General features: G+C 39.7%; 1 protein-coding gene across 2 annotated transcripts in view; it reads right to left on the bottom strand.

Annotated features, from left to right (window-relative positions):
- Positions 1-19732, bottom strand: part of cdk14 (cyclin dependent kinase 14) — a 296637-nt gene that overhangs the window by 137521 nt on the left and 139384 nt on the right. For both annotated transcript variants that reach the window (XM_059338824.1, XM_059338825.1), the window contains one exon: positions 4743-4866. In XM_059338824.1, the coding sequence (XP_059194807.1) occupies positions 4743-4866 (124 nt within the window). The remainder of the gene's footprint in view (positions 1-4742; positions 4867-19732) is intronic.

Below are 19732 nucleotides of genomic sequence, written 5' to 3'. Positions count from 1 at the left end.
AATATTAATATCGTCACACGTGATCAATCGGTTCTGATCGGGAATCGGATCAGTGAGGCTTTAGGTGATCGGTCCCAAAAAACCTGTTCGGGCCATCTCTAATGTGCAGTGATAATATCCTTTAATTACTATCATACTCTCCTACACAGATCACTATTCTCTCTAAGATACACAGCAATACCCTCTTATATGCATCATCATATTCTCCAACACAGACAACTACAGTATATTCTTATACACACATATACTCCAGCTGTGATCAGCTGCTGCTGTCATTAGAAATGGACGTCTCTTCATGTTTCACTTCAGATGTCTCATGTCTTCAGACCTTTCCTCCCTGTTCGCCTGGTTTTCTGCTCACCCATAACCCATCTTAATACGGTCTTTGTACCCTTGATCCGGTTGCCACACAGCCTCATTCCCAGTGAGTCTCTGCCACCTCCTATTGCACCCTTCAGCCCCTCCTTTGTTGACACTCAGCCTCCGTCTCTCTCATTTACTCCAACCAGCACCACAGGCCTCAGCTGTCGGCCGTTTGTATGCCTGCTGCCAAGGCCGGGGACCACAGGGAGCCCTGGCGGCCACACAATCACACACACAAACACACACACACACACACACACACACACACACACACACACACACACACACACACACACACACACACACACACAAACACACATCCTTCACCTTTCTCATCTGGCATCCCTCAGGCAAAAGCTGATTCTCTGTTTGTGCATGTTTGTTGGTGAGCACAGCTCCAGCAACAGACTAATAGGCCAGGGATTTTCATTCTTGCTCATTTGGTATTTTGTCCATTATTTTCTCCTTCTCATTTCCCTTGCAGTAATGTTTCTGCACTAATACATGGTTTGCATTATTAATGAAGCTGCCACCTTCCTCCTCCCCCAATTTGTCTGTGTAGAAGGGCGGATGGCTAAGGAGATGGATGTTAGAGGGAAGGAAGCTTTGAGGGAATTAGGAAATGGGTAGGAAAAAGAATGAGGGCTGTGACTAAGGAGACCGGATGGGTAGGTGGGTGGATGGATGGATGGATGGATGGATGGATGGATGAATGGATGGATGGATGGATGGATGGATGGATAGATGAACTGTGCAGAAGGCTTGATTGCCAGTTTGTCTGCCCCCCCAGGATGCCAGACAGGCAATGTAAGCAGTGTTTCCTGAGTATGGATCCAAGCCATATGGTGCCACTTCAGGAGGGGTTTTTCAACACACACACACACACACACACACACACACACACACATAATATAATAGTAATAATAATAATAATAATAATAATAATAATAATAATAATAATAATAATAATTATTATTATTATTATTATTATGTGCTTATCTAATTATCTTATTGTTTAAAGACTTCTTTTTAGGATTGACAGTGTGAGCTTTTTTGTGCAACTGTACCTAAATTATTGGCTCCAATTGAGAGTTTTAGTTGCATGTAGGTTGAATGATTTTTCAAAAGCATTTCTACCACCAAAACGTGCTCGTTTCAAGTATTGCTGGCTTATTTTAATGTTACTACAGTTGCTCAAAATAAGTATATTCTGATTTATTTCAAGCCATCATTGGGTTTTTCCATTTCGTAGATGTTTTTTACTTATTTAAAGAATTCTTACATAGAAAAATGTACTCACTACACTGGCAGATAATTTTACTTGTTTCGAGCATGTATTTGCTTAATTCTAGTTATTTATTTCTTATTTTTTGTCAGTTGGTTTTTGCAGTGAAGGAAAGAAAAGCCATGGGGTCAACTAGTTGTCAAGATATTGTGATCTTGGCGAAAGTGTTGGACAGATGGTTGCAACAACAGACGATACCAATACTGGGCCCAAAAAGTTAATATGGCAGATCTTTCTCCAAGAATCCCACGATTCTGGGATTAGACAACACAATAAAATTTGAAGATAGTCTTAAAAATTGCTTTTTAAGACTATCTGTGGTGTTAGATTAGTAGGAGAGAAAGGGTGAAACTGACAAATTAGATCTCAACCTTACTCTTACTGGAAAAAAAAATACATATATATATTGTTGCCGAAATCCAAACAAACAGCTTTTACTAAGGTGTTGCTCTTCTAACTACCTTATCGCTCGCTCCCATACTGGGCAGGCATACTCTGCAGCTGAGTAGCAGAGAGCAAGTGCGGTTGTCTTAAGAGTCTGTGGATTAGCACCCCATGTTGTGCCAGTGAGCTTGCGGATGATGTTGTTCCTCGCACTCACTTTACACTTAGTCTTCTCAATGTGGGTCCTAAAAGAGAGGCATCTATCCAGGGTTACCCCTAGGTAGACTGGGTGCTCACAGTGTTCAAGGGAGGTTCCTGACCAGCACACCTTCAGTTGGTGCTTAGCTTCACGATTTCGTAGGTGGAAGGCACACACCTGTGTCTTAGATGGGTTTGCACGTAGGTGGTTCTCTTTATAGTAAGGTGTTATCTCTGTCAGAGTGTTGGAGAGTCTGTCTTCCACGATTTTGAAGTCAGTGGCTTGTGCACCTATGCCAAGACTGTCTGCATAGATGAAGCGATGGGTGTCTGCACTTTTTGGTTGGTCGTTGGTATAGGTGTTGAAGAGAAGTGGTGCAAGCACACTTCCCTGTGGGAGACCTTGCTGAGGAGACGTCCGTGGTTGACTGTGTCATAAGCAGCTGAGACGTCGACAAACACCACACTAGTTACCATCCCTTCCTCATAACCATCTTCGATGTACTGGGTGAGGTTGAGTACTTGACTCGTTTTCGACTTGCCTGGGCGGAAACCTGCATATTCAGGGATGAGGTGTTCGTCAGCAAAGGTGCCAATTCTGTTGAGGATTAGACGTTCAAAGAGTTTGTAGATGTGACTCAAAAATGAGATTGTCTGAAGTTCTTGGGAGCGGGTGGATCTTTCCCAGGTTTCAGCAGTGCTATAATGTGGGCTTTTTTCCAGATGTTCGGGAGATTGTGTGTTGTTAGGCACTCATTGTAGAGCTATAGGAGCCATGTCTTGGCCCTGTAACCGAAGTGCTTGATCTGTTCGGTTGCGATGTTATCCAATCCAATTGCTTTTCCTGGTTTGAGGGTAGTGATTCCCCCTTCCAGCTCTTCCATAGTAAGCTGTCCTGTAAAAGCAGGGTCCTCTGTGTATTTCTTGCGGTTCAGCTTGATCTTTTTCATGCTCTTTCCACTCTTTCCATTTTCAAGCAATTGGTTGGCAACATGGTTGGCAGTGACTTATGGGTGCTGAGGAGCTGCTTTAGGGTCACCCCGTAGCTTGTGAATAAGTGTCCATGCTTTCTTGCTGTTCTTTGACATGTCTGTGGACTCAATAAGAGCGTTCCAGGTCTTGCTTCGCTCTTGGGCAATGCTTTTCATCACCTTCTCGCCCTGGGCAGTTGTTTCCTCTGAGAAGGGATCTGATTCAAACATGCTGACATAGTTGTCATAGAGTCCTGCACAGTCATTTGAAAGACCAGGTATATTTTCAATTCCGAGCAGTTTTCAGCACCAGGTTAACAAATTGGTCATAGTTTGTGCTAACTGGTATTATATTTTTGATCTTCTCTTCCAGCTCGTTGGTGAAACCTTTCCAGTCTGCTTTCTTGTAGTTGAAACGCCTTTTAAAGGGCACAATGGTTGGGACTACAGCTGCATTGATTAGGATCCCAATGGGACAGTGTTGGCTTCTAACTACCTATTAGCTAATGGTTTACTGCCCTACAAAGTCTAACTGCAGTAACTACATTTTTGTTCGAAATTGAGTTATGACTAAAAATGAACTCCTTGATGTCTGTTTTATCTTGTGAAAAGTTTTTAAAGATTTTATCTTTGCTTTATTTCAGAGAAAAAAATTACTTAAAAACCACAAAATCAAACTCAAAACCAAGCAGTAATTGCACTTACCACGGTCGGCTTTGGATACATATACTAATTTAAACATAAAAATAATAGAAATTATATGTTTATTTGAAAGGGAAATTATTATCTAGATAGTGGTCAAGTACAAAAGAGAGATACAATTATATTTAGACTAACATATAACATTTATTTATAAAACTAAGTCTAAAATACACAAATCTTTGAATAGAATTGTTAAACACCTTTAAATACACTTATAACAAAATCAATCTGAAAATGTTTATTCACTGAAAACAAAATATAAAAGATGAAAGAAGACAACAACATTGTTGTCACTGCACTCTGTTTAGCATTATAGAACCTTTTCAGCAAAACCAGGGTGCAGTAACTAAATTTTTGGGGTCAAAGATCAAATATCAAATAAGTGTCATATCACTTACCTACCTATAACCTGTTTGGCTTGCCAGTTAAAAAAATGTTAAAAAAACTTTAAAGCAGTTTTTCTCAGTTTTACCTTTTGGTAGTTATTGCAGTTAGACTTTGTAGGCCAGAATAGTCTAGTAATTTATATATTGTACAGTGGGTGAGATTAGCTGCTCACCCCAAATCACGTGTTCAAATACATTTATATATCGACCCACAAAGAACAAACCCTCAAGATGAGTCATGAAAAATACTTTGAAATTTACAAAGAAAATCCCAAGAAGATCACAACCAACCACAGATTTGTAAAAGATTCTGATCTCATGGTCTTCATATAAGTACTGATAAATTCATCACTCTGCCTCCTCTGACTTCATATCAGAGCTGAACACAGAGGTGATATTCATTCTTACAGATAGACAAAAATGCATAAGTGCATCAGTGTCCAGCCTACTCACCAAAGTCAGCAAGTTTGAGCTCTCCAGTGTCACTGATGAGCAGGTTTTGTGGTTTCAGGTCGCGGTGAAGGATGTACCTCTGGTGGATGTAGGAGAGGCCTCTCAGTAACTGAAACAGGAACAACTAGAAAATACAAGGGAACAAATGGAAATAAATATTTAACAGGAGTATATAGACCTTTGACATATGTCTATGTACAAACAACATGGTGAAGACGCAATTACGAAAATTACAAAATTACGCACTGGATAACTTACATTGTTGGAGCCATATTGAAAACTTCAATCTAATTAGAAAATACGTAAACTTGTTTTAAGTTAATTATGTTATATTTTATTTGTGAAAGAAATATTATTAAGGAAAGGAACAAAATATGGAGCCAACCTAGTTTAAAACTTCTAAAGGTATTAAAGACACTTATTTTATTTGTATTCTGATGGTGACGTATGTAATGCTCCTCCCATGGTGGCTATTTATTTTGGTAACACTTTACAATAACCCACCCTTATAAATGGTAAACAGATTTATCAGTTTATTAATGTTTAATCATCATTTATAAACCATATATAGGCCAATTAGAATGGTAAATACATAATGTATTAATTTTTAACTAACTACATCATTTAAAAATGACAAATAGATGGTACATTAATGTAAATTTATAGTTACTTTACCATTAACAATCACTTAAATTATAACTAATAGTTTATCAATAATTTTAGTTGCACTCATTTTAACATTTTAACACCATATTAAGTATGTTAATGATTTTGAAATGATTCATATACCTTTAAGAAATTAGTTTAAAACATTTAAAGATTAAATATGTATAGCACTTTTTAATGGTTAATAATTGGTCTGTAAACCATATATTAACATCACTTAGTTAGTTATTTTAAAGTGTTACAGTTTTCCGACCGCACTCACGCACTAGAATACACACTAAGAAAACCAAATGTTTTGGACCGCATTAAGTGAATCATTTTAATTTGCATTGAAATTAAGGAAAGTCAACCAGAGTTCTGTTCAATAAATATCAGAAGTACGAGCATCTCTGCGTGTGCCTATTATAATGTGTGTCGGCACCTCTGCAACCTAACCTGAGCTGGCTAAAAGGACAAAAAGGATTAGTCACTTCATACATGAATATAGATACTCCTTTAATAACTATTTTACGATGTGCCTCAAATATGCCAGAATCTTCATGTCCCTGTTGTGGCACATTAAACTGAGTTGCTGTCAAGTGCAGAGTAGGGTTGTCAAGTATCAATACTCAAAAAAGTATAGATACTAAAACGTTTTACCCGGATACGATACTCATTCTCAAAAGTATCGATTACTTACTGTCTACTCCTGCTTCAAAATTACTTCTTCAGAACATAAATTGTGACATATTATACATTTAATTTCATTTTATCAGTTGCTCTATGTGTTGACCAGAGTATTTTATATTATGGGGGAGTTTGAGAAGGTGACAGTACAAATGTCTGAAGGTGTAACAGACTTGGCTGAAATCACACTGTAAAAAAGGTGTGCCTAAAAACAAGATAAAAACACTAAATCTGAGGGAAATGATCTTGCTGCATGGACAGATAATTTCACTTGACAAGATTTCTTAAATTAAGATTATTAAATCTAGAAATAAGCATGTTGTACGCTCAAAATAAGAAATTAACTCTTAAAACAACAGTTAAGTTATCTTAACACTTAACACTTCTAAATCTAAAGTTTTTTTTTTTATCTTGAGAAGAAACAAATCATTGTCAGGTCACTCTGCTCGGGCCAGTTCATCGCTGCTTGCAGCTTTAATTTATCTTGTTTCAAGAGTTAATTTCTGATTTTAAGCGTACAACATGCTTATTTCTAGATTTAATAATCCACAATTTTGTTACACACAATGTGCCAGTGAATTTTACAGTGGAGTAATGTATTTTTAAAACAAAACACACTGTAAAAATTCTGTTTTGGCTGATATTTACATTTAGTCATTTAGCAGACACTTTTATCCAAAGCGATTGACAGGAAGAATAAAAGCAAACAATTAAGGTATCGTGCAAAAAGAGCTATTAGTGCATCAATAAGTGCTAGTGACAATTCTCTAAGGCAGTGGTCTCCAACCTTTTTAAGCCCAAGATCCCTGACCTCCACCTTGGTGAGAGGCAAGATCTACCCATTGAAGTGTTGAAAGAAAAAGACAGCCCAGATTGTACTTCCAACTTGACGCCTTTTATTCAGGCTAATTGTATTTCAATTACATGAAATGCTTTGGTCCAACGTTCAAATTAATGCAACAAAGAAAACACTGTAACTAGCATATCAAACTGGCCATAGCTTCAATTCTAACACATCAACTTCAATTTTAAGTTATTCAATTTCATTTTAACACAAAAAGAAAAGGTATGTGGAATTTGTGGAATTTTCCACTTATGAGGACAGTACTTTGTTTATGATAGACAAGCAGATCATTTCAAGTGTTATGCTTATCCACTGAAGCTTCATTCAAGTCACATTAATATCAGCATTTTAGAAAATAGAACTGTAATGCTAACAAAATTCTCAATGCAATTAGGCCAAGTAGCTTTATGTCCAACACAAAAAATAAAGGTGTGGCCTATTTCCTTTTGTATGAGGTAAGAAGGCGCGCACACACACACACGCAAAACACACTAACAGTGAACAGATCACATGCAGTGTTATGCTTATCCACTCAAGCTTCATGCAAGTTACATAACATCGGCATTTTAGAAAATATATATCAATAAAATGTATTATCATTATTAAAGCAGAACTGTAATTGTGTTTTAACAAAATTCTCAGTCAGTGTAAATAAGCTCAGTGCAGTTATGTACCATCTTATGTATCGTCACTTTTCACATTTCCATCAGATGTCAAAACTGGCATGTTACTCAACCAGGTTAGTGAGATGGCTGTGACTGAATACTGTCTGTGAGTGCTTTGTAGTTTGGCTCATAGCTACTGACAGCTAGTCTGAGACAGTCTGTGAGGTGTTTGTCAGTAAGGCGGCTCCTGTACTTTGATTTAATTATTTTCATCTGTGAAAATGCCATTTCACAGAGGTAAGTGGACCCAAAGTAGGCACTCACTCTTAGTGCACATGAGGTGAGGAGGGGAAACTTCTCCCTGCTGACAATTCCCCAAAAGTTACTGTCCCGTGCTCTTGCTTTCAGCTCAATGTCATTTTGCAAATCAACCATCTCCATGTCAACCCCACTAGACAGAGCAAATACCTGCTGAAATTTGCCTGATACCTGTTCCACATCGATGGTCAGGAATGGGTTTAAGATGAATGCAGCAACATCTTCCATGACGTCTAATTTAGCAAAACGCCGACTGAACTCTGCTGCCACTTTGTCCAGGTGAACACAGTACTGCTCAGGGTGAAAAGCGTCCTTGTCACCGATGGCCTGTGACATTTTCTCCAGGTTGGGAAAGTGTGTCAGCCTCCCGTTTTTCAGCTGTGTGTTCCAAACACCGAGCTTGGCCTTGAACGCATTCACTGCGCTTATCATGTGGGGCAGGTGTCGGTCTTTCCCCTGGAGCTCGTTGTTCAGTGCGTTCAGTTTTGCGTCAGGTCTGTCAGAAACCCCAGGTCCAGCAGCCACTGATCATCTGACAGCTCCTCATGCTCCTCGTTCCTGGTCTCCAGAAAAGTCTTTATCTCGGGCAGCAAATCGACAAATCGCTGCAGCACTTTGCCGCGACTCAACCACCGGACATCAGCGTGGAGGAGTAGGTCTCCGTACGCGGCATCGAGCTCATCCAATAACGCCTTGAATAAGCGGTGCTGAAGCGCTTTTGCTCTAATCGAGTTGATCAGTTTAACCACCAGAGTCATCACTTGAGAAAAGTTCATGGCCTTCCCTGCCAAGGCCTGCTGGTGAATGACACAGTGGTAATTCACGAAGTCAGGAAAATCCTGGTCATTACGACACAGAGCAATAAATCCAGCGCGCACACCACGCATCGCTGGGGCTCCATCAGTTGTAATTGCCACCAGTTTGTGAATCGGGATGTCATTATCGCGAACATATTTTTTAAACGCGTTGTAAATATCCTCACCTCTCGTTCTCTCCTTTAAGTGCAAAAGAGTAAGGAGATCCTCTTTTGTTGTAGAGTCCGGGAACGCCATCCTAACAAATACAACAAGCTGAGCTGTGTCCATTACATCCAGGGATTCATCAAACTGTAGTGAAAAATATTCACAGTGTGACAAGTCTTTTAGCACTTGTCGATCCACGTCCCCTGACATTTCCTCGACCCTCCTCGCCACTGTATTGGGCCCAAGCTGGACACTGCGGAGCGCAGTTTTGATGTCGTCTTTGTTTTTGAAGCCGTTGAAAACCGTCTCTGCAGTGATGGCCATTGCCTCCTTGAATAAATCACCATCTGTAAAAGGCTTCTTGTGTTTAGCCAAAAGGTGACTAATACGGAATGAAGCTTCAGTTACGGCCTTATTTTGAGTAGCAGGTTTTGTGAAAAGCGACTGCTGGGCCTTCAACCCCGCTTTCAGCTCAGCAACTTTCCTAGCGCGGATTGCGCTCTTGCCGGGGAAACTGTCTTTGAATTTGTCGTGGTTGGTGTTGTGGTGCCGCTCCAGGTTTCCTCTTTTAGACAGCGCTAGAGTTTGGTGGCACAGCATACAAACATACTTGTCTTTCACCATGGTGAAAAGAAATTCCTCTTCCCATTCCTCATGGAAATGATACGTTTTCGATTTCTTTCTCGGAGCCTCCGCCATGCTAGCTGACAACATTGCCGTATATTGTTATTTTGCGACAGTTAATGTGCCAGTATCCTTCTTTGATATTATTGGTCAATTTAATGCTGCCTGTTACGCTCCAAAAATACAAGGACTGGATCGGATAAGATAGAGAGAAAAGAGAGGCGTTTGCAAAACTGAACATTAATCAGCCATAATGTATTTGTGTAATCATTTCTCTATTATTTTTGGGATCTACAGTAAATGTTTCAAAGATCGACCAATCGATCGCGATCGACGGGTTGGCGACCACTGCTTTAAGGAGTAGAATTATCGTGTGGTGCTAGGAGAGAAGATGCTCTCTGAAGAGCTGGGTCTTCAGGAGGTTTTTAAAGGTAGAGAGGGACGCACCCTGCTCTGGTTGGAACTGGAGAGAATTTATGGTCTTTTACTGTCATGGTTTAGCAGTTTTTCACCTTAAAATTTACAGACTTTTTTTACAGTGAATACTGATTATCTTCTTACTTGGTTTGACTAACTTTTAGTTATTCACTGCAGTTCTCGAAAAGTTCTTGAAAGTTTCTTCGCCGAGTTATTCTGAAAACCATTTTCCTGAGGTTTACCATTCGCAGTACACAAAACATAAAGCTAGATATCAGCTTGTTAACTCCATGGAGTCTTTGGTATATTTTTTTCAGCACAACCTCACCTATGACCTAATAATATATATTTTTTTTTTATTCTGACTTACTGGATCAACATCTTGAACCAAAAAGAAAGAAAGAAAAACCTGTCTGACTGTATTTTATTTGTGTCTTGTGCATTTAGCTTAACAATTTTTTCTGTCTTTTTTGTGTGTCTTTTTTGGTCATTTTGTGTCTTTTAGTGTCTTTTTTAGTTATTTTGTGCCTTTTTTTGGTCATTTTGTGTCTTCTTTTAGTCATTTTGTGTCTTTTTGTGTCTTTTTTTTGTCATTTTGTGTCTTTTTTTGGTCATTTTGTCTTTTATAATAACATAAAATGTGATTTTTAATCTTTTTTCTTTACTTTCAAAACACTATAATGCTCAGTCAAGAATTTTAAACGTAGTAAATGTGAACAAAGTTTGCAAATAAAACACATAAGAGGGTTACATCCAGTTCTATCATTTTATACTAAATAAATTTGAGCTTGTCTCCAGTTTTACTTGGTATATCATCATCAAACTGAAACTGGCCTCATGGAGCTTACAGCCAGAACTTTAGAGGTAAATTTACAGTAGGGCTCCACGCTGCTTTGTTTTATAGTCTGGATGTGATGAAGAAGTCATGATTTGGAGCTTTTGGAGACTCCAGAGGGTTAAAATAGAGGAGTATTTAACAGCTAACGAGACCAAAATACAGCTAAACGGAGAGTAAATACGTATCAGAAGATAAGAACATGGCTCAAAATGAATGCTTCTGTTGATCCATGTCTGCAAGATTTGTGAACAGACATCCATTAGCTAACACGTTTGGCACAGCAACTGTTGTTACACAGATTTGTTGGATACTTCTTTTTTGTTGTTTATTGTATAGCAGACCATTGCAATGGATGAAGTACTCATCAGTTCTGGAGGACCACATTCAGTCCACAGAAAGAAGTCTGGCAAATTTAATATCAACTTGTTGCCACAGTAAAGCTAACCGCTAACTGTTTCTCTGGTCTGTAGCTAATTTAGGTTAGCCTTGCTGCCAAGACAGCCCTGAATTAAGGGAGTGTTGGTGTTTGCACCGCTGGCACAGTCGCTTTGGACCGCTGGGAGTAGGATGTTTCCAAATAATTCAAATATTAGTTGGCTTGCTATGTTTTTTGTTGCTGCAATTAGTAAAGTTGGCGCCTAGTTTTTAAATCTTAATTAGTGTAGTCAAAACAAATGCATATGTACAGCTGTTCACAGCTTATCACATTTATGTTGGTTTTTCTGCTTCTTTTTGGTTCAAAATGTTGATATAGGTGAGGTTGTGCTGAAAAACTCATTTAAACATTTTTTTAAGTGGTGTATACAGGCAGGATGAAAAGGATTCAAAAATGGACAAAATAGCCCAAGACACAATAGTTAATATATACATAACACATAAAGTGTATCTGCTACTGTCACCGACAATATCAACAAAATCCAAACATGTATCCAAAGTCAGAGCTACATCAAACTTGTTTTGTTTTCTTTTGAGATCTGCAGTTCTTCATACCCTACCCTCAACCCACCCCCCTGCAGACATGTCAATCAACATATAATGAGGCATGCACGATCCAGCGTTTATTATTTTTTTCCAATTCCAGTATTCCCCTCTCATTCACTACTCTCACTGATACTATAGTCCTGGCCAATTAAGCTGATTGAAGCACCGTGGAGCCCAATCAGGGACGGGCCCCGTCTGGCATCTGGAGTCATCAGGTCAACAGTTTACTATTCCTGCACTCGGCGGGTGAGAGATGAAGTGCGGTGCACAAAATTAGCATGGGAAATGTGTGCTTACTCATGTATAACAAATAGACTTTTGAAAAGCCTTGTTGAGAGTGCAACTCCACACTTCAAACATCAAGCCTTTCTGATAAAGTTTTTTTTCTTTTTCTGCTTCAATTGAAAAAGCTCAGTCTCATTTGCGTTCAAATGCTTGAGGAAAAGTGAAGTGCTGAGAGCAGTTGAGGAGGCTTTTCAGACAGACTATTTTGATAATAATAATAATAAAAATAACAATGCTGTATGCTTTTTCTAGCCAATTTTCAAGTTAAATTACGCAGATTTATACTCAGACAGGCTCTGGATGGTCAGTGGTGAACATTTGGCTTGTTTACACTTCAGACATTCAGCTTGCCACACAAGCTCATCCAACTGTAATAAGTTGAATGAGCTTGTGTGATGTCCATCTGGGAACATGTACAGGGAGAGAGAAAAAAATGGAAATTAAATGGTAAATGGACCTGCACTTATATAGCGCTTTTCTAGTTGCTTTGTGACCACTCAAAGCGCTTTACATTACAGACTGTGCTCATTCACCCATTCACACACACATTCATACTGGTGGCAGAGGTTACCCTAAACGGTGCCACCTGCCACCATTGGGAATTCATTCACACACCAATGAACGCAGCATCGGGAACAATTTGAGCTTCAGTATCTTTCTCAAGGATACTTTGACATGATACTTTGGCGCTATGGCTCAGTTGGTAGAGCGTTCATCCAGTAACCGGAAGGTTGGTGGTACGATCCCCGAGCATGGCAGCTACATGTAGAAGTATCCTTGAGCAAGATACTGAACCCCAAATTGCCCCTGATGCTGCGTTCATCAGTGTGTGAATGAATTCCCAATGGTGGCAGGTGGCACCAGTGTGCCCTGGTAGCCTCGGTTAACAGTATGAATGTGTGTGAATGCGTGAATGAGCGTAGTGTGTAGTGTAAAGCGCTTTGGACAAAAGCACTATATAAGTGCACCCCATTTACCATTTACATGTAGGCTGCCATGGTCAGGGATCGAACTACCAACCATCCGACCAGTAGGCAGCCGCTCTACCAATGTAGCCTAATCTGCCTCTATCCCATTTAAAATGTATTTTCAAAAATACAAAACAGGGAACATATGTATATGTACACAAACACTATTTACTATAGAATATGTATTATACAACATATGTACAGCTGTCCTCAGAGTGAAAACCTGTCCATGTCCTATCTGGTCCTTTTGTCCTTGATGGTGTAGTGAAGGACTAGCGGTTTGGCCTTGCCAAACCAGTGTGACAGCCATACCTGCTTCATGGTCATGTGATCAGGCATGAACTCGTTATTGAACAACATCTGGACCTGGTGTTTTTCCATGTTTAGTCGATGACAAAGCACTTTCCGTAGGTGTCTCACCTCCGCTCGGACATTATCAAAGGGGTAAAAAAAAGCTTGGGTGAGACTATTTGTAGAATTTATAAGCTAATGATAATGTATGTGCAAACATGCAGTCTATGATTTGTATCAAGTGAGGTAATCCAATACATGTGAAACTGTAAAAATGTAATTATGTGCCGTTTCTACTGAAGGATTTCACTGTTGTGAATTAAAATAATAAAAATAAAAATGATATGTATGTTTGTATGTCTCAAGCTAGAACTCCTGGTGGCACCCATAGGTGGAAGCTGAGAGTAACTTAATGACAACATAATAAAACATGTATAATAAAAAAATTAGTACTTGGCACTGTGGACATAGGTCTGGCTCAGACGGCAACCTCTAGGTCTGAGCAGTGACGTAAAATGGGTGACTTAAGCTGCATTCTACCAAAAATTCCAACAGGAGATGCTAACGGCGGCTGCAGAAGCATTTGGGTCCATCAATCTCAATACAAAACTTCTCAATTGATTTATTACCTCAGAAATGTTTTTTTGGACAACACTATAGTCTCAATCACTAGAAAAAAATCTTCTTTAAGATAGTTTGATGTTAATTGTGTAAATAATGGCCCCATTTAGAAGAAAATGGGAGAAGAAGAATCATATGATTTGGGGCGTGGCTACCTTTGATTGATAGGTGACTAATAAGTCGAGCTGTCATTTGGAGAGAAGCAGAACAATGCGTATCAACAGCAACATGTCAATAAAGTAAACGTTGCATATCATTTAAAAAAAGATGTTTACCGATTGTGTCTCATAATTTTGATCCTTTCACTGTATTTTCACCTAATGACAGTTTATTTGAACATTTTGTTCACTTATCTCCCCACGAATTACTTTGAGTGAGTCATCCACACATTCATCACATCACGCCTAGACTACTGTAATTCTTTGTTTGTTGGTCTAGACCAGTCAGCAGTGCGTCTCTTACAGGTTCTCCAAAATGCAGCCGCCCGCCTGCTGACTGGGAAGAAACGGCGTGATCACATTACCCCCATCCTTTCATCTTTGCACTAGCTACCTTTACATTTTAGGACCCAGTTTAAGGTTTTATTAATTGTTTTTAAGTGCTTAAATGGTCTGGCACTGTCTTATTCATCAGAGCTTTTAAAACCCCACAGTACTTCCAGAGCACTTAGGTGGTCTAACAGCTGCTGCTGGTTGTACCGCGGTCCAGACTCTGGACTCGTGGGGAGTCTTCTCTGTGGAACAGCCAACCTCTCCAGGTCAGAGATGCACAGTCTGTTGAGCACTTAAACACATTATTAAAAACCTATTTATTCTCCTTGGCGTTCAGTCCCAGCTAGGCAAGAATCCTTGGCTTTTTTACATTTTTACTCTTTTATTTTCTTTTTTTACTCTAACTCTGTTTTTAGATTGAGTTTTTATTACAATTTTATTGTTTTACTGTTTTTAGTATTTTATTGCTTTCATTGTTTTTATTAACAACTATATGAGGTTGTTTTTAAATGTGCTCTATAAATAAACTATGACTTGACTTGATAAAAAATTTATTTTCCAGCGTTTGGTTGGACTTAGACACTCCAAGGAGTCGCTGTTCAGTTTTCTGAGGTCAGTAACGAACATTTTGTTTTTGTTTGTTGCTAGCCAAAACAAACATCCTGAAAACAACATGAATTAGCAGCAGCTTCTCTCAGTCAGTTTGAGGTGTAGAGAGGCTGTAGTCAGTGATCAGATCCCTCTCCTCCTCCACAGTCCAGATATGGTCTGCTCCCCGTATCAGAAACAAGATGGCGACGCAAGATGGCGACGCAAGATGATGGCGAGTGTAACGCTGAACTCGAGGCTTCCAACGGGCCACAAACCAATGGGTGATGTCACGGTGACTACGTCCATTATCTATATACAGTCTATGGTCTTGCTCTGTAACATTAAGTTATTTTCAATACATTTGTGATGTCTGTTTTCTCAATGGAAACAGTGAAATAAATGAATGAGCACTGTAGTATTTACTGACAGGTAAAAAAAAATAAAAATATTCCAACTTTATGAGCGACCGTGTACAACCATAAATGAAGCAGGACACTGTCTGCCATGTGCAAATAACAAATCAATTTCATCTCCCGGCTCGTAGTAAAACAAAGACCATTTATGAGCCATTCGAAGCTTTTCTCCTAAAATAAATGAAATAACCAACAACATACAGGCCTGTGTCTCTACAGCATGTGTAAAAACAAGGTGTGCTCCAGTGGCCCATAGTTGAACCTGATTACTGAACCTGGTGTATGGGTACGGTCGAATAGTCAAAAAAATCAGCTCCTAAGTCCTTTCCTAACCACTTTTCCTTAACCTCAATGGAAAACGTCACGAGGTCAAGGAAAGATGAGAAGGAGAATTCATGAGGAGTTAGGAGAAGACGATCACAGTGTTTTGAGAATCTGACTGCACTTACACTTAGTCTGCGTCATCACGCGACGGCGAATGTTGATGACGTAGAATGTCGTGGTGAAACTACAATTTTCCGAAGATGGACTACAAAAATCAGCGTTCTCACGAATATTAGGCGATTACCATGATTGGAAATGAAATGTAACAAAAAAGAATAATAGACCAAGCCAGTCACAAAAGTGAAACAAAATGGTGATCACATTGAGAAAGGTTGATCATGCACCTGTCCATTCATATTTATAGACAAAATACCAATAGGTATGATTGAATGAAAACTGATAAATCATGGCACATTTACAACGTTGAGTGCTACAAAGCCACTACTGTACATGTTATTATTATGCTTTTAAAGCATACCTTTATTATTATGTGTCAGATCGTATTCACATATACACAATCTATAAAATTGCTAAGAATTAAAAAAACTAAAAATTTGTCAGTCATTTTGTTCGTTTCTTCTCGTGACCGGTCGGCCTTATATGCTGCTACCGCAAGGAATTGTGGGACGGCATTACCTCCTTTCCTTTCGTAAAGGATGATCCGGTGTATCCTATGCTAAAGGAGATACTAAAGGAAGCATTGAAGCTCCTTTCCTTAACAGTTAGAGAATTCGAACAGCTCTTATCATGGCGGCTACGATAATACTTCCGGGTCATTTCACTCAGTTAGGAAGGTTCCTAAGCAAATTTGACTATTCGACCGCAGCCTATATATTTCAATGTAGCACAAGATGGTGGACTACTTGGAAAATAAAGAAAGATTGCTGTTGAAGAAGCAGCACTGACTGTCTCCCATGTCAAAGTCTCATCATCTGTGTAAATGCTCTACGGTTTAGTTCGAGGTGTATCAATAATGCATGGATATTCAAACCATTACAGCAAATCAAATCAAATCAAATCAATTTTATATATATAGCCCAATCACAAATCACAGATTTGCCTCAAAGGGGGACAGATTAATTAATTGACAAGGATTCAAATCTAAACCTTTGACTTTGTTGACAAATCTCACAAGCAGTGTTTTGCTGAAATGGGTAAAATTGGTGAAATCAGTGAGGGAAAGCTAAAGTGAAGCAGTGTTAAATGAAGTGAAAAGGGTCTACCATCTGCCAGCAGCCATAGAAAGAGACCTTATCTTTCCCACTAAGCATCTGGACGGAGTTTTCCTTAATGGGCTGAATCAAGAGACAACATCAACCAGCACTGTGCCACTGGTCACTGAGGACTATAAAGTTCCAAATATGCCCAGAATTATCTTTGGCTTATGTTTTAATGAGCACCTGCTCTGCGTGCATTGTGCAAATATAGGACTACTGACACACCACAGCAAAGACCTGCATTTGTTTCCTGCTTCTTGACATATTGGCACTTACCAAAGCCACAACAAAAAAATAATATATATATGACCAGTGCCACAGTGCAGGTTGATTAATTATTATTACCGTATTTCCTCAATTTAAAGCCGGGCCCCTATTAATGACCGGCCTCATTTAGTAACCGGGTGAAAAAACATTTTTTAGTAAATAAAAGCCGGCCTCTTTTATAAGCCGGGTGTCTTACCTGTGTTATGTCAAAGTCTGTTCCCCCATCGATTTGTGTACCCCTTACCTTAACCTGCACCAACCTGACCCCTGACCCCAACCAGTCCTCCTTTAAGTTGTTAACATGAGCCCAAGTATACCTTAACCCCAAACAGTTATCTCTACAAGGCCTAACCTTAAACTTAAATCCTAACTCCAACCGCGGAGGTGATGCTACAGAGAACACCATTCAGGAAACATAACCCCTGGATTCCACTGGATGCGTAACGGCTGCAGATCCGTCGTCGGAGCCGATACGCACCCATTATAATCAATGTGTGAGATTCCACCAACTGCAGATCCGCTGCGTAATGAGTCCGACAACGCATGGCCATCTGACAGCCCTCGCAACACTTGCGCAGAGCTTCTATTTTTGTCGGACGACGGAGCACGGCGCATAAATTCAGCACAGAACAGATCGTTCGGGACAGGAAGTCGTGCACAGACACAAAACAAAACATCCGGTATATTTTCAAAATAAAGTACCTCGGGTTCACGGCGGATCGTATTTCATAACTTGAAGACCTGAAATCAACAGGTTAGAGGTTTTCACTCATCTTTTCACCCCACTGACACCGCTCACTCCGGTGCTTGTTGTAAACAAACAGAGATCACTAAGGCTTGTTAACAAGAGGCTCTTGTTAGCAAGCCGGCCGACCTCGTTAGCGCTCGTTAAGACGGAGTCGCTGGATTTGTCTCCAGTCATTAACGAGGAGATGTTGATTATCTTCCAGTTATATCAATTGATTAGGCGTGAATTTGCGAGATCTCGTGCGTCCTCGGGACTCTGCTGTCCGCAACAGCTCCGACACAGACGGATCCGGTGGGTGTTGACGGACTGCGTAGATACGCAGCCGTTGCAGACGGACCCCTTTCGGAGTCGTCACGCATCCAGTGGAAACCCGGCGTAATTTGAAAGTAACAGATTTCCACACAACACCTGTATTTTGAAGTTTCGCCACACGAGTTAGTACTGTAGTAGTCCTAGTCCTGTCCTAGTCACTCTCTGTAAAGTCAAGCCATTTACGCACGTTCTTCTGGGCTTTTTAGTAGTTTAGACATTTTAAATCCTGCTTAAAATGAACATTCAGCGTGCTGTTCATTGTTTGTTTACATCCGAGTACTTCCAATATGGCCGACATCCGGGAAACTGGTTACAATGCGCTGTGTATAACACTCTAAAAAGTGCCGGTCAGAGCTGCTCTGATTTTCTTTTTTTAATAAAAGCCTCCTTCAAATAATAGCCTGCCCCTATTATTAGCCTGGTCCCAAACTGATTTTATTAACAGAAGCCCCAACTACTATTTGAGGAAATACGGTATTATTTAATTAGGGCCTCGAGGCAATCGCACCGAGCACTGGTCCCATACAGCAATAGCTGTAGGGACCAGTAGTAGTCCCTCGGGGCGAAGCCCCGAGCACTACTGTTATACTGTGGATTTCTTCTTATTTTGTGTGCTTGCTTGCAAAAGCACACTAACTACTATTCACCGGGACTATTTTTATTTTGTGTGCTTGCTTGCAAAAGCACACTAACTACTATTCACCGGGCTTATTTTGTGTGCTTGCTTGCAAAAGCACACTAATTGTTATTCCTCGGGCTTATTTTGTGTGCTTGCTTGCAAAAGCACACTAACTACTATTCACCGGGACTATTTTTATTATTATTTTTGTGGTTTTGTGGTTTATTATTTTCGTGGTTGCTTAGCTACCAAAGCCTCCCCCCTCCCCCCTCCCTCCTCCAACACAGACATTCTAACTGATAACTGTCAGTTAGAATGTCACAATCAAACACACAAATCAAAATTTCTTTAGAAATTTTCTAGTTTTGTGTGCTTGCTTGCAAAAGCACACTAACTACTATTCACCGGGCTTAATTTGATTATTCTTCCGTTTCTTCCGTGTTGTTTTTCGGTCGACTACTCCTCCCAGAGTTTTTGTTGCACATACACAAAAAAGGTATCAAATCGACCGGGTCGGCCATGACAAGTGTGCTATGACTTTTCTAAGGGTTTCGACAAACGGTTTTCAAATTATTGGGCAAAAACACGTCAAAAAATCCCCCCAATGTAACCCTATGGAGAGTCTAGAGTGGTGATGTCATCAAACAGAGGGTAGAGGGAGAGAACGAATTGTCAAAAAATAAATTTGAAAACTGTGCTCCAGGCCGCAAATTTCACTCTACAGAAATAATTTATACATAGAAACGTAGGAAAATTTGTCCTCTCACTCACAATCCTCTGGTAAAGCTGTCAGAGTTATAGTTTGGGCGCAGGACGCACAGATGCACAAACAAAACGCACCAACTGCCTCATTGGCTCCCATATTAAAAATGCAGGAAGACTTCTCAAAAAAAAAAATTTAACCGTTTTTTAAAATCGCTCT

Source organism: Centropristis striata, chromosome 8 (assembly GCF_030273125.1).
Source record: "Centropristis striata isolate RG_2023a ecotype Rhode Island chromosome 8, C.striata_1.0, whole genome shotgun sequence".
NCBI classification, from domain to species: Eukaryota; Metazoa; Chordata; class Actinopteri; order Perciformes; family Serranidae; genus Centropristis; species Centropristis striata.
This window is presented reverse-complemented; position numbering and strand designations above follow the sequence as displayed.